Below are 15,611 nucleotides of genomic sequence, written 5' to 3'. Positions count from 1 at the left end.
TGATGTTTTCTTTCGGGTATATGTAGTAACTCATGTCAAAGTGAAGCTTTGGAGCCTCTTCTGAGCTCTTGATCTTCCCTCATTTTATCATGACTTCGAGAATGAAGATGGATTTTGCTCAGTTCTCTTTAGTCTCCTGGTTAATTTGCATATTTGTGTATTTGCATGCAAGGTAATCATATTATCAAGTTAGTAAACATTTGATGCTTTTGGGAATTCTTAACTCACAGAATTTAAAGTCATTTGAGAGTTAGCCACAGATCTTGAAGTTTTGCAGGCAACTTGGCCTGTATTCTAGATTTGTGAGACCTAGATTCTTAGTTATGTTGATAGCTAACTGATGCTTATGCTGACTTATGCATCTTTTCCTTTGAACTTTTGAAATAAATCTTTGATGTATCCTTTCTGTTTTCTTAATCTACTTTGTTCATTTAATCATGTGGTAGTTAACTTCTTTAAAGTTAAAGATGTTATTCTTGGCCGGGTGCGGTGGCTCACGTCTATAAACTTAGCACTTTGGGAGGCAGAGGCGGAGGCGGGTGGATCATGAGGTCAGGAGTTCAAGACCAGCCTGGCCAACATGGTGAAACCCCGTCTCTACTAAACATACAAAAATTAGCCGGGCGTGGTGGCGGGTGCCTGTAATCCCAGGTACTCGGGAGACTGAGGCAGAGAATTGCCTGAACCCGGGAGGTGGAAGTTGTAGTGAGCCGAGATCATACCACTACACTCCAACCTGGGTGACAGAGGAAGAATCCATCACACACACACAGACACACTATATATATATATATATGTATGTTAGTCTTTTTCTTAATTGTTTTACTTTGGGAAGTTTTCCTTAGGCTGAGTGTATTGGCTCATGTCCGTAATCCCAGCAGAAAGGCAGAGGCAGGAGGATCGCTGGAATCCAGGAGTTCAAGACCAGTCTGGGCAACATAGTGATACTTCGTATCCATAAACAGTACAAAAATCAGACAGGTGTAGTGGCAAGTGCCTATAGTCCCAGTTACTCTGGAGGCTGAGGTGGGAGTATTGCTTGAACCTGGGATGTTGAGGCTGCAGTGAGCTGTGTTCTTGCCACTGCCTCCAGCCTGGGTGACAGAGTGAGATACCATCTCTTCAGAAGAAAACAAAGATTTTCGTGATAGCACTTTAGGTTTGAAACATGAACATTCATTATGACAGAGACTTAATTTTCTCTCACTCTCTTTCTCAAGTGTTCTTCTATTTTGGATCTTGCTCAGGTGCTATAATGCTTTAAAGAGATAGGATAATTTTACGTAGATTACTGCTTTATAAAATATACTTTCAACCTTTTGGATTTTTTTTTTCTGTATTCCTTATTTTATTGTTTTCCTTTTGGGAGAGTGGATCAAGGATAAAGTATATTTTATGAATTTTGTTACGAAATAATTCAAAATAATGACTCTTGGACCAATAATGCTCTTTTTTGGGGAAAAAAAAATAAAGCAAACAAGGCTGGCTCACGCTGTGAGCTCACGCCTGTAATCCCAGCACTTTGAGAGGCTGAGGTGGGCAGATCAAGAGGTCGGTAGATCAAGACCATCCTGGCTAACATGGTGAAACCCCGTCTACTAAAGATACAAAAAATCAGCTGGGTGTGGTAGCATATGCCTGTAGTCCCAGCTACTCAGGAGGCTGAGACAGGAGAATCGCTTGAACTGGGGAAGTGGAGGTTGCAGTGAGCCGAGATTGCACCACTGCACTCCAGCCAGGGCGACAGAGTGAGACTCCATCTCAAAACAAAACAAAACAAAACAAATGGCTCTTTAATATGCTACTTATACTGTATTCTGTGTTCCATATAATTTAGTATTTTGGATTATGTTTTCATTTTATTATTTATCTTAGGAATGATTTTATTTATTGACACAATGATTATTTTTCTTACCTGGTTGTTTTAGAGTAGAGGCACTTAAAAAAACAAAAAAGGGGTATCTTACTCTGTCACCCAGGCTGGAGTGCAGTGGCATGATCTTGGCTCAGCGCAGTGTCTATCTCTTGGGCTTAAGCAATCCTTCCGCCTCAACCTTCAGTGTAGCTGGGACTGCAGGTACATGCCACCATGCCTGGCAAATTTTTGTATTTTTTGTAGAAACAAGATTTTGCCATGTTGCCCAGTCTAGTCTCAAACTCCTGAGGTCAAGCAGTCCACCTGAAAGGCACTTTTAGCCTTCTCACATTAAAAAATATATGTATGTTTGCATGTGTGCGTGTATTCAGTCTATATTCGTTTTTTGTAGCTATTATTATCACAAATGAAGTACAGATTGTTGGGTTTTGTTTCATTTTGTTTGAGGTAGAGTCTTGCTCTGTCACCCAGTCTGAAGTGCAGTGGCACGACCTTGGCTCACTGCAACCTTTCCTCCTGGGTTCAAGTGATTCTCCTGCCTCAGCCTCCAGAGTAGCTGGGATTACAGGCGCCCGCCACCACACCCAGCTAATTTTTGTATTTTTTTATCAGAGACAGGGTTTCTCCATGTTGACCAGGCTGATCTCAAACTCCTGGCCTCCAGTGATCTGCCAGCCTTGGCCTCCCAAAATGCCGGGATTACAGGCATGAGCCACCATGCCTGGCCAAAAAATACAGATTGTGTTGGGGAGTATTTTGTTCCTTCCTATAGATCGTTTTGGGGAGTATTTTCTTCCTTCCATTAGCCTTTTAATTTCATATACCTATTGTATTGGCTTTCAGAATAACTTATAGCTTTTTGTCAGTTATTTTGACTTTTGGTGGTAAAGAAGAGTTTTGGGACCGGTGTGGTGGCTGACCGGGCGCACTGGTCACGCTTGTAATCCCAGCACTTTGTGAGGCTGAAAGTGGGCCAATCACCTGAGGTCAGCAGTTTGAGACCAGCCTGGTCAATATGGTGAAACCTGTCTCTACTAAAAAAATACAAAAATACATGCCAGGCGCAGTGGCTTACACCTTTAATCCCAGCACTTTGGGAGGCCGAGGCAGGCGGATCACGAGGTCAGGAGATTGAGACCATTCTGGCTAACGCAGTGGAACCCCATCTCTACTAAAAATACAAAAAATCAGCCGGGTGTGGTGGCGGGCGCCTGTAGTCCCAGCTACTCGGGAGGCTGAGGCAGGAGAATGACATGAACCCAGGAGGCAGAGCTTGCAGTGAGCCAAGATTACGCCACTGCACTCCAGCCTGGGCAACAGAGGGAGACTCTGTCCCAAGAAAAAAAAAAAAAAAAAAATTAGCCAGGCATCGTGGTGTATGCCTGTAATCCCAGTTACTTGGGAGGCTGAGGCAGGAGAATCACTTGAACCTGGGAGGCAGAGGTTGTGGTGAGGCTGCTATCGTGCCATTGCACTCCAGCCTGGCCAACACAGTTAGACTCTTGTCTCAAAAAAAAAAAAAGTTTCTGACCTGTACATTTTCAAAAATAATAAAGCTATATAGACATGTATCCACCATCCAGGTTGTAAAATGGAATATATTGTTTGAATTTAGTTGTCTCAGTACTACCATAGAAAAGTCATGTAAGAAAGAAACATTTTAGTCAGAAGCCTAATGGAGAAAAGATTCCCAGTATAAAGAAGAGCAAAACACTCGTTACTAGTAGATTATGAATGAAAGTTATTCATTGTGGCTCACACCTTAATCCTAACACTTTGAGATGCTGAGGCTGGTGGATTGCCTGAGTTCAAGACCAGCCTGGCCAACATGGTGAAACCCTGTCTTTACTAGTAATACAAAAATTAGCCGAGGTTAGTGGTGCTCACCTGTAATCCCAGCTACTCTGGAGGCTGAGGTACGAGACTAGCTTGAACCTGGGAGGTGGAGGTTGCAGTGAACCGAGATCGCGCCACTGTACTCCAGGCCATGCGACCAATTGAGACTTTGTCTGAAAAAGGAAAATAAATTCATTCATTGCTTTTAGTGCCACTGACTTGGCTAAAATAAAATTGTTTATCAGCAATGTTTACATTTTTAAAAGTAAAGAATTGGTAAAGGATTTGAATGCAAATATAAGTGGCGAATTCTCCACTACTTCTTGGATATCATTAATAATTGGGCTCTGTTTTCACCTTTTTCCCTCTTTAGGCCAAGAGGCAACAGCGAAAACTCAACTTCTTAATTACCCAGACAGAGTTGTATGCCCATTTCATGAGTCGCAAACGAGACATGGGTCATGATGGTATCCAGGAAGAAATCCTAAGGAAACTGGAAGACAGTTCTACCCAGAGACAAATCGATATAGGTGGAGGAGTGGTAGTTAACATCACACAGGAGGATTATGGTGAGTCTTCAATCAGGACTTAGAGGAAGGCTACCTCTTAATTTTTATATCTAAAGGTTATATACATTAATTCTTGCAAATTTTTTTATTGATTCATAGGTAATTTACCAGAAAAGAGAGATTTATTGTACTGGAGTAGGGAAAGTGTGTTTGTAATACAGAAGTATAAGACCATTTATTAAAGAATTTGAATAGGAAAGATTGTGGTTATATGATCTTGCAAGTTTGGGAATATTTTTGTTGTGATTTGTTAGTAGAAATAACCGGTATTGTAATCAGAGTTCAAAGAACTGAACTGCGTTTCAGGAGAGGAAAACATCTCTCACATAATAAGATTCTTGGTTATTTAAGCACGAGAAAGCAGCTGTTCAGTTGTCTTTGTGTGATCACAAGGAGAGGGAGGAATTGGGATGAAGTTTGAGAGGAATTTCACAGAGAATACTGATTAAGATTGTGTTGAGCTAGAAATAGTAGAGATTGTAACTGCTTTATCATATTTTGGGGATTACATATGTCGTATTTCTCCGGTTAAAATAGTTTCACCTAGCATAAATATATTAAAATTTTGAATCCTGGTTGTCTTGATTGTTGTAGCTTGGTATCATTTGGTAGAAGAAACCCTAATACTGACAGGCAGTGGATGCCAGTGCCGTGGTTTTTGTGAGCTTTCTTTGGCTACTGGAGACCGAGGCAGCCCTCCACCTCCATTGCATTTCCAGCTTCTTACCTCTGAGAATTTAGCCTTTCTCTTCCGCCACCCTCTGTGAACCCAGGGATAAGTAGAATGAGGGAATCAGGGATCCACATGTATTGGTGTTAATTGCATCATAGAACAAGATCAGTTGATAAAGTGTGATAATCCATAAATTTTCCTTTTCAGATAGTAACCACTTTAAAGCCCAGGCCCTGAAGAATGCTGAAAATGCTTACCATATTCACCAAGCTCGGGTGAGTCTTCAGATAGAAAGGTTTACTGTAATTGGCCCTGGAAATACCCTACAAGGTTTTACTTAGGTGGTCTCCCTTTAGTCTTAATCACATTTTCGATTAAAAGCATAGACTAGCTTGTGTATATGTGTGTGAGTAATTGTGTGTAGGGTGGGGGGCTGGGTCTCTTTCACTTTAGAATAGTAGGGATACTAGAGGAAAGGCAGAAAAACAAATGTTCAGTTTTTTAGCTTTAGCAGTGTTTTAATTTCAAATTAGAACAGTTTGTGTGTTTTTTTTTTTTCTTTCTGAGTAATCATGGGCAATATAGTATGAAATGCATCATAGATGTTTAATGGAAAAAAACATACTCTTGGCTTGTTAAGAGAGCCATATCATAGTTTCAGAAAACTGCTACATTATTTAATGCCTTCTTTCACCTAAGTAATAACTTGCTCTTTGTTATTTATTTTATTTTATTTTATTTTTGAGACAGAGTTTCGCTCTGTCGCCCAGGCTGGAGTGCAGTGGCGTGATCTTGGCTTACTGCAAGCTCCGCCTCCCGGGTTCACACCATTCTCCTGCCTCAGCCTCCTAAGTAGCTGGGACTACAGGTGCCCGCCACCACGCCCAGCTAATTTTTTGTATTTTTAGTAGAGATGGGGTTTCACTGTGTTCACCAGGATGGTCTTGATCTCCTGACCTCGTGATCCACCCACCTCAGCCTCCCAAAGTGCTGGGATTACAGGCATGAGCTACCGTGCCCGGCCCTTTTTTTTTTTTTTATTTTTTGAGATGGAGTCTTGCTTTGTCAGCCTCCCGAGTAGCTGGGACTACAGGTGCACAACACCATGCCCAGCTAATTTTTTTTATTTTAGTAGAGGTTGGGTTTTACCATGTTGGCCAGGATGGTCTCTATCTCCTGACCTCGTGATCCACCCGCCTTGGCCTCCCAAAGTCCTGGGATTATAGGCATGAGCCACTGCGCCCGGCCGAAGCTCTTTGTTATTTATGATATAGTGATGTTTGACAACATCAGAAAGAAATTATAATCAAGTTGAATTAAGTAAAAAACTTGCTGTTTTTAATATACTGCATAGGAGCCTCTATTTAACATTGACAGAGCGGAAGTCAAGGATAGACGAATGTGACCTTCCCCAATTTCTAATATAATTGTTACATTAAATAATATCATATACTACATTATATTATCAGATTATGAGAAATTTTGTTCCAATTATTTTTCTTAGCACAGGGTAGATATATTGTTATCTTGAGTTTTATTTGCATTTAATATTTTTCCTATTTTTTTTTTCTAATTTTTTTTTTTTAACTTTCCAGACAAGGTCATTTGATGAAGATGCAAAAGAAAGTCGAGCAGCTGCCCTGCGGGCAGCAAACAAGTCTGGCACTGGGTTTGGGGAGAGTTATAGCTTGGCTAACCCATCTATCCGGGCTGGTGAGGATATTCCACAGCCCACAATTTTTAATGGCAAATTGAAAGGTTATCAACTGAAAGGCATGAATTGGTTGGCCAATCTCTATGAACAGGTGAATTTTAGAACTCTTTTCTAAAATTCTCTTTTATTAACTCTTTTCCTAAAGTCATTTGTTCAGTGTGATTGTGAAATGAGTACAAGATCTGGCTGGGCGCGATGGCTCACGCCTGTAATTCCAGCACTTTGGGAGGCTGAGGCAGGCGGATCACCTGAGGTCAGGAGTTTGAGACCAGCCTGACCAACATGGTGAAACCCCGTCTCTACTAAAAAAATAAAAAATTAGCCGGGCATGGTAGCACATGCCTGTGATCCCAGCTACTTGGAAGGCTGAAGCAGGAGAATCACTTGAACCTGGGAGGCAGAGATTGCGTTGAGCCAAGATGGCGTCATTGCGCTCCAGCCTGGGCAACAAGAGCAGAACTCTGTCTCAAAAAATAAATAAATAAGTACAAGATCATGTTTTAGAATTCACACTTTTGAAAAGCTGTATCCTGGGGAGGGATTGCATTAGGAGAAATACCTAATGTAAATGACTAGTTAATGGGTGCAGCACACCAACATGGCACATGTATACATATGTAACAAACCTGCACGTTGTGCACATGTACCCTAGAACTTAAAGTATAATAAAAAAAATGTAGATTTATAAAAAAAATAAAAAGCTATATCCTTTGACAAGAGACAGAAAGTTGTCTCTGTTTCTCTTTGTTTTTGAGACAGGATCTTACTCTGTCACCCAGTCTGAAGTGCAGTGGTGTGTTTATGGCTCACTGTAGCCTTAAACTCCCGGGCTCAAGTGATCCTCCTGCCTCAGCCCCCAGAATAGCTGGGACTACAGACACATGCCACCATGCCTGGCTAATTTTTGTATTTTTTGTAGAAATGGGGTGTCTCTGGGTTGCCCAAGCTGGTCTCAAACTCCCAGGCTCATGCGATGTGCCTGACTTGGCCTCCCAAAGTGCCAAGACAGGCGTGAGCCACTGCACCCAGCTGATGTCTTTTTTTTTTTTCTAACCTGGAGAGCCTACTAGAGAATATTTGTATATTTCTTATGGTTTGTCTTATATGGACTTGGTAAATCTAATTGTTGTTGTGTCTGGGTTGTATTAGCTAACAAACTGGCCTTGCCCTGTCTTGTGTACCATGGTTCATAGTTGTAGCTGTAGCATTGGCAAAAGCAATTACTATAGCAGTGGATAAAAGTGTTGAGGCTGAGTATCTCTAGTCACTTCTCTTTAAACAAGCCTGTTATCTTGGTCATTTTTTTTGGTAATAGGTCAAACTTTATTTGATGAAATGTATGAGGTGTTGACCATGTATTTTTTCCCCCAGGGTATTAATGGCATTCTTGCTGATGAAATGGGCCTTGGTAAAACAGTACAGAGCATTGCCCTTCTGGCCCATCTGGCTGAGGTGGGTAGATATAATCTTTCTATCTTAATTTCTCTAGAATTTAGAGTAATTTCTGTTGAAAATCAGCCACTTAAAAGCACTATGCTAAGCTCTGTAGCATTCCAAGATAGGGGGACTTGATTCTTGCCTGCGAGCTTTATAAGGGGACAGTATTGTGTAACTTTTTGGTTTTTAAGAGGTCTAGGACAGTTTTTGAGCATGTGATTTTGAGACATTCCCTTCCACTCTGCATTGATTACCACCAGTGTAGTGGCAAGGGCAATATAGTTAGATCAGAACACCTTGCCTAACATTTGCAACTCTACTCTTATTACCAGTGTAAACATGGGCAATTTAGCCTCTTTTCAACTTAAGTCTCTGAGGCTTAGTTTCCTCTTCTATGGAGACATCATCTACTTTATGGGAATTTTATAAGAATTAAATTTTAAAAATGTGTAAAAATACTGGAAAAAAAGCAGAAGCTGTATACCTATTAAATAACTATAAGATTGTCATGATGACTAGTATAGTAGAAAACAATACATACAAGTCAGTGTGTCATAAGTGCTCTGTGGCTGCGACCTATAAGAGGTCAGAAGAGGGAATAATTGCTTGCCACTTTTTTCTCAAGGTGTGTCTTTATGTTCTTATTATTAACATAGGATATTATTTTTGAATGTGCAGATTTGGGATTTACTCAGTATTTCTCTTGTTGTTTCCTATTCTTAGATTGTTCTTGTCATTAATTATAATTTTGAATTAAATACCTTCCCTTTTCCTATAGTTGGCTGACTGGGTTTTTCTGTTGCAGAGAGAGAACATTTGGGGACCTTTCTTAATAATTTCACCTGCATCTACACTTAACAATTGGCACCAGGAGTTTACTAGATTTGTTCCTAAATTTAAGGTAAATATCACTCCAAGCAAAACATTTATTGCTTTTTATTCTCCTTTTCTTGTCTTACTTATTTAATTACTCATAATAGTTTTAAATTTTGTCCAGGCTTGGTGGCTCATGCTTGTAATCCCAGCATTTTGGGAGATCGAGGTGGGTGGATCACAAGGTCAGAAGGTCAAGACCATCCTGGCTAACATGGTGAAACCCTGTCTCTACTAAAAATACAAAAAATAAAAATAAAAATAAAAATTAGCCAGGTGTGGTGCCATGCGCCTGTAGTCCCAGCTACTCAGGAGGCTGAGGCAGGAGAATCGCTTGAACGGGGTGGAGCGGGAGTGGGGGAGGTTGCAGTGAGCCAAGAACACGCTGCTGCACTGCAGCCTGGGCGACAGAGCAAGACTCCTTCCGTCTCAAAAACAAAAATATCTCATACATTGTTCCAGAATAACTTGCATACAATCACTATAAAACTTACTGCTGGGAACAATGAGTGCATATTGCATTTAGCCTGATGTTTGATACTCCTCGTCAAACTGCCATAATAGAAAACATCTACTTTGTTTGGTTTAACATAGATTTTGACAAATCATACGGTTAGTACACATCCTGTCATTTATGGCATTGCTCTTTTCATTCAAATCTATTGTAAGTAATTCGTATCTTTTTTTAAATACATGTCTTTTGTTTTTGTTTTTGTTTTGAGACGGAGTCTCGCTCCATTGCCCAGGCTAGAGTGCAGTGGTGTGATCTTGGCTCACTGCAACCTCCGCCTCCCAGTTTCAAGCAATTCTCCTGCCTCAGCCTGCTGAGTAAGTGGGATTACAGGTGTCTGCCACCTTGCCCAGCTAATTGTTTTGTATTTTTAGTAGCGACTGGGTTTCACCACATTGGCCAGACTGGTCTCAAACTCTTGACCTCAGGTAATCCACGTGCCTCAGCCTCCAAAAGTGCTGGGATTACAGGCGTGAGCCACCGCACGCAGCTGGTTTTTTTTTTTTTTTTTTTTGAGTCAGAGTTTTGCTTTTGTTGCCCAGTCTGGAGTGCAATGGTGCGGTCTCTGCTCACTGCAACCTTTGCCTCCAGGGTTGAAGCGATTCTCCTGCCCCAGCCTCCCGAGTAGCTGGGATTACAGGCATAGGCCACCATGCCCAGCTAATTTTGTATTTTTAGTAGAGATGGGGTTTCTCCATGTTGGTCAGGCAAGTCTCAAACTCCAGACCTCAGGTGATCCGCCCGCCTCAGCCTTCTGAAGTGCTGGTATTACAGGCATGAGCCACTGCGCCCAGCCCATTTTGCTTTTTTAATAGAGGCAGATCTCACTATGTTGCCCAGGCTGGTCTTGAACTCCTGGCCTCCAGTGATCCTTCCGCCTCAGCCTCCCAAAGTCTTGAAATTACAGGCATGAGCCACCAAACCCAGCCAGTTCATTTTCTTAATACTCTGAAGTCTGATCTCTAGTCTTAGTCCAGCTTGTAATGTCTAAGGTAGATAATGTGAACATTGATTTAATTAATTCAGAGGAAAAGAATTCAGGTTGAGGTAGGAGGTGATCAGCAGGGAGGTATTTGGCATTCATTGGGTAAGACATTGATTAGATTTAAACAGCTGCTTAGTTATGAAAAGTTGGAGGAATTTAAGAAAGAATGAGTAGGATTTATTATGTTGTTTGCAATTTAAAAGGATTGAAAATGAGTAAACTGTGTTCTGACCCCAGGAATATGATAATGAAGTTGCACAGTTAGGATAGTATTTTGGAGATTATATATCAAAATATATTGACATGATCTCTGTGATTTTTGGTCTCTGTAGTAGTGATGGGTTTCATGTAGTTTGAGGAGCATGGGATAGGGTGGAAATGTGAGGCAGGTGTTTTTCTGGCCTATGCTTTGTATGGAATAGGAAATTGTCTGGGATTTCCCACTTTGAGGCAGCTTTATGGCTGTGGTCCCATTTTGTGGCTAAATTGTAGATACAGAAACCGTACAAGGAGTATTAGGATATATAGCTTTTAACTTGACTGACTCATTTTCATCTTTCTGAGATGATGATGAGATCATTCTTATGCAATTTGTTGAGTATTGTCTCTTGAATTATTTGTCTTGTGGAATGGTGATCACCATCTTTTTCTGCTTTTTTTTTTTTCATGTAATGTTCCATATATATTGAACAATGCAGATGTTGAAAAATAAAAGGTCTAGGCCAGGCACGGTGGCTCACGCCTGTAAAACCAGCACTTTGGGAGGCCAAGGCGGGTGGATCATGAGGTCAGGAGTTCAAGACCAGCCTGGCCAAGATGGTGAAACCGTCTCTACTAAAAATACAAAAATTAGCCGGGTGTTGTGGTGGGGGCCTGTAATCCCAGCTACTTGGGAGGTTGAGGCAGGAGAATCGCTTGAACCCGGGGTGGGGCAGAGGTTGCAGTGAGCCAAGATCGTGCCACTGTACTCCAGCCTGGGCGACAGAGTGAGAATCCGTCTCAGAAAAAAACAAAACAAAACAGAAAAGGTCTTAAAATTTTTTCACCAAACCACTTAAGTTTTCAATAGCTCTTCCACTGGCTGATAGATGGCCATGTGATATTACTAATGTCATTGATACCTTTCCTTTGACTTTATAAGTATGCCTGAAACAGACCTATCATTTGCATGTTGAACTTTCTGTTGATATTCTAATTTAGGGTAATATGCCCGTGGTTGTTGCCACCTCTTTTGATTTTTTTTCTTTGCTTTTTTTTTTTTTTCTTAGATACATTTTCTCCTTCTGTCTTCCTAGGTGGAGTGCAGAGTTGTGATCATAGCTCACTGCAGCTCTGAACTCCGTCTCAAGCCATTTTCCCACATCAGCCTCCCAAGTAGCTAGGACTACAGGCATGCACCACAACACCCAGCTGATTTTTAAAAAATTTTTTGTGGAGACGAGGTCTTGTTATGTTGCCAAGGCTGATGTCTAACTCATGTTCACACAATCATCCCACCTCGGCCTCTTAAAATGCTGGGATTATAGACATGAGCCACTGCATTTGGCCTGATTTTGTTTTTTTCCTAGTGCCCCAATATATGTTTTATTGTGACAAAATACTAGAGCATAGTATTTACCATTTTAACTATTAAAAATGGACTGGGCCTGGTGGGTTATGCCTGTAATCCCAGTACTTTAGGAGGCTGAGGTGGGAAGATCACTTGAGTCCAGGAGTTCAAGAACAGCCTTGCCAACACAGACCTTATCTCTACAAAAAATTTAAAAATTAGTTGGACATGGTAGCGCATGCCTACAGACCAAGCATATGAAAAAATTGGCTGGGTGTGGTGGCTCACGCCTGTAATCCCAGCACTTCGGGAGGCTGAGACGGGTGGATCACCTGAGGTCGGGAGTTCAAAACCAGCCTAACCAACAGGAGAAACCCCATCTCTAGTAAAAATAAAAAATTAGCTGGGTGTGGTGGCACATGCCTGTAATCCCAGCTGCTCGGGAGGCTGAGGTGGGAGAATCACTTGAACCCGGGAGGCAGAGGTTGTGGTGAGCCGAGATTGTGCCATTGCATTCCAGCCTGGGGAACAAGAGTGAAACTGTCTCAAAAAAAAAAAGTACGATGTAGTAGCATTAGGTACATTCACAGTGTTGTGTAACCATCACTGCTATCAACTTTTTCATCACCCCAAACAGAAGGCCCTTACCCACTAGGCAATCACTTTCTATTCACCTTGTGCTATAGCCTCTGGCAACCACAAATTCGCCTCCTGTGGCTGGATTTGCTTATTCTGAACACTTCGTGAATGCCGTTTCTGTCTGGCTTCTTTTACTGAGTATAAAGTTTTCAAGCTTCATCCCTATTATATCATGTATCAGTGCTTTATTCCTTTATATGGCTGACTAATATTCCATTGTGTATATATATCACATTGTGGTCATCCATTCATCGTTGATGAATATTTGGGTTGTTTCCACCTTTTGGCTGTTGTGAACAGTACTGCTGTGAACATTCCTGTGCAGGTTTTTGTTTGAACACTTTTACTGTTTTCACTTCTTTTGGGTATATACCTATGAGTAGAATTGTTAGGTCATATGGTAATTCTCCTTATTAAGGAATCTACCACCTGGTTTTTTTGTTTGTTTTTTTTTTGACACAGAGTCTTGCTTTGTTGCCCAGGCTGGAGTGCAGTGGTGCGATCTTGGCTCACTGCAACTTCCGCCTCCCACGTTCAAGCAATTCTGCTGCCTCAGCCTCCCAAGTAGCTGCAACTACAGGGGTGTACCACCACACCCAGCTAATTTTTGTATTTTTGGTAGAGACGGGGTTTCACCATATTAGCCGGTCTGGTCTTGAACTCCTGACCTCAGGTGATCTGCCTGCCTCGGCCTCCCAGAGTGCTAGGATTACAGGCATGAGTCACTGCGCCTGACCTGCCACCTGTTTTTGAATGACTGTAAGCTAAGAATAGTTTTTACATTTTAAAATTACTGATAAAAAAAAACTTTCATAGAATGTGACATATGAAATTTAAAGTCATACATATTGGAACATAGCCCCACACTGCACTCCTTGTATACTTTTTTTTTTTTTTGAGGCAGTGTCTCGCTCTGTTTCCCAGGCTGGAGTGCAGTGACATGATCTTGGCTCACTGCAACCTCTGCCTCCCCCGGGTTCAAGCGATTCTCCTGCCTCAAGCTCCCGAGGAACTGGAGCAGGAACAGGAGCCTGCCACCATGCCCAGCGAATTTTTGTATTTTTAGTAGAGGCTGAGTTTCCCCATGTTGGCCAGGCTGGTCTCGAATTCCTGAGCTCAAGCGATGCTCCTTGGTCTCTCAAACTGCTGGAATTACAGATGTTAGCTGCCCCCGGCCAGCTTTTTTCTTTATCTGATGTCTTGAGATGGAGCTTAGAGTATTCATTTTCAGCTTCTAATATATGTACATTTAAGGATATTCATTGCTTTCTGAGCATGACTTTAGCCATCCAAAGGTTTGATGTGTCATATATACATTATCTTTGAGTTCATCATAATCTCTTAACTTCCATTGCAAGTTCATTTTTGATCCATGGGTTATTTAAAAGTGTATTTCTAGGTGGGATGATAACTTGAGCCCTGGAGTTCAAGGCTACAGTGAGCTATGATCACACCACTGTACTCCAGCCTAGGCAACAGGGTGAGACCCTATCTCTTTTAAAAAATAAGAAGTGTAATTTATAATTTTCAAACAGTAGAGGATTGTCTAGATGTCTTGTTTTTTATTAATTGATACCTTAAATTCACACTGGTAAAATAAACTTTTTATGACTTCAATGCTTTGAAATTTGAATCCTCGTTTTTATGGCTCAGCATATTGTCAGTTTTTATATGTCCTCTGTGTATTGGAAAATTATAGGTGTTCTGCCTTTATTCATTGCAGTGTTGCATATATGTTGATTTAGGTCAAAGTTTGTTAACTTGTCCAGCTCTTTCATGTCTTTGCTGATTTGCCTGCCTATTCTGTCACTGACTGAGAGGGGTATATTAAAATATACCATGATTATGGATTTGTCCATTTCTCTTCTGTCCATTTTTGCTTTATATATTTTGAGGCTGTAAGATACATACAAATTTATAATTTTATCTTTCTGGTGAACTGAACCTTTTATTATGAAATTTTCCTTTTAAAGACTTTTTGACTGAAAGTCTGTATTTTCTGATACCTGTTTTTCTTTGGTTAATTTTTTTCTGAATACAGGATATGAGAACATCTTTGCTTAATTTTTACATGGCATTTTTTCTTCCTTTTATTTTTAATCATTTTACATCATTTATGGTGTAATTCTTTTTTTGAGTCGGAGTCTTCGTCTGTCACCAGGCTGGAGTGCAGTGGCACGATCTCAGCTTACTGCAACCTCCGTCTCCAGGGTTCAAACAGTTCTCCTGTCTCAGCCTCCCTAGTAGCTGGGATTACAGGCGCATGCCACCATGCGCAGCTAATTTTTGTATTTTTAGTAGAGATGGAGTTTCACCATGTTGGCCAGACTGGTCTCTAACTCCTGACCTCAAGTGATTCGCCCGCCTCAGCTTCCCAAAGTGCTGGGATTATAGGCGTGAGCCACCGTACCTGACCTTAAGGTGTATTTCTTGCCTCTTATTGGGAATATTTGTGCTGTTAATGTAAATGCTGATAAATACTGAGTTTAAGTCTGCCGTACTAATTGTTTTTCTACTTGTGGCACCTGTTTAATTTTTCTTTTTTCCGTATTTTTAAATTAAAAAAAAATTTTTTTTTTTTTTTGAAATGGAGTCTGGCTTTGTCGCCCAGGCTGGAGTGCAGTGGCGTGATCTCAGCTCACTCTGCCTCCCAGGTTCAAGCAATTCTCCTGCCTCAGCCTCCTGAGTAGCTAGAATAACAGGCGCCCACCACCACGCCCAGCTAATTTTGGTATTTTTACTAGACACAGGGTTTTCACCATGTTGGCCAGGCTGATCTTGAACTCCTGACCTCAGGTCATCTGCCCACCTTGGCTTCCCAAAGTGCTGGGATTACAGGCATGAGCCACCATGCCCTAATTTAAAAACAGTTTTTGGCCCATGACAGCACTCAGGAGATCCTGAGAAATATGTCCCAGTTTTTCGGTTCTCTCCTTTCTTACGTCCTTT

At 41.2% G+C, this 15,611-nt stretch overlaps 1 protein-coding gene across 2 annotated transcripts in view; it reads left to right on the top strand.

The window, feature by feature from the left end:
- The window catches only part of INO80 (INO80 complex ATPase subunit), a 140,899-nt gene that overhangs the window by 39,244 nt on the left and 86,044 nt on the right, over positions 1–15,611 (top strand). For both annotated transcript variants that reach the window (XM_028850755.2, XM_015141961.3), the window contains exons 10-14: positions 4,086–4,281; positions 5,162–5,229; positions 6,550–6,759; positions 8,040–8,120; positions 8,911–9,006. In XM_028850755.2, the coding sequence (XP_028706588.1) occupies positions 4,086–4,281; positions 5,162–5,229; positions 6,550–6,759; positions 8,040–8,120; positions 8,911–9,006 (651 nt within the window). The remainder of the gene's footprint in view (positions 1–4,085; positions 4,282–5,161; positions 5,230–6,549; positions 6,760–8,039; positions 8,121–8,910; positions 9,007–15,611) is intronic.

Source organism: Macaca mulatta, chromosome 7 (genome assembly GCF_049350105.2).
Source record: "Macaca mulatta isolate MMU2019108-1 chromosome 7, T2T-MMU8v2.0, whole genome shotgun sequence".
NCBI classification, from domain to species: Eukaryota; Metazoa; Chordata; class Mammalia; order Primates; family Cercopithecidae; genus Macaca; species Macaca mulatta.
Note: the sequence above shows the minus strand (reverse complement) of the source record. Positions and strands in the feature narration are given on the sequence as shown.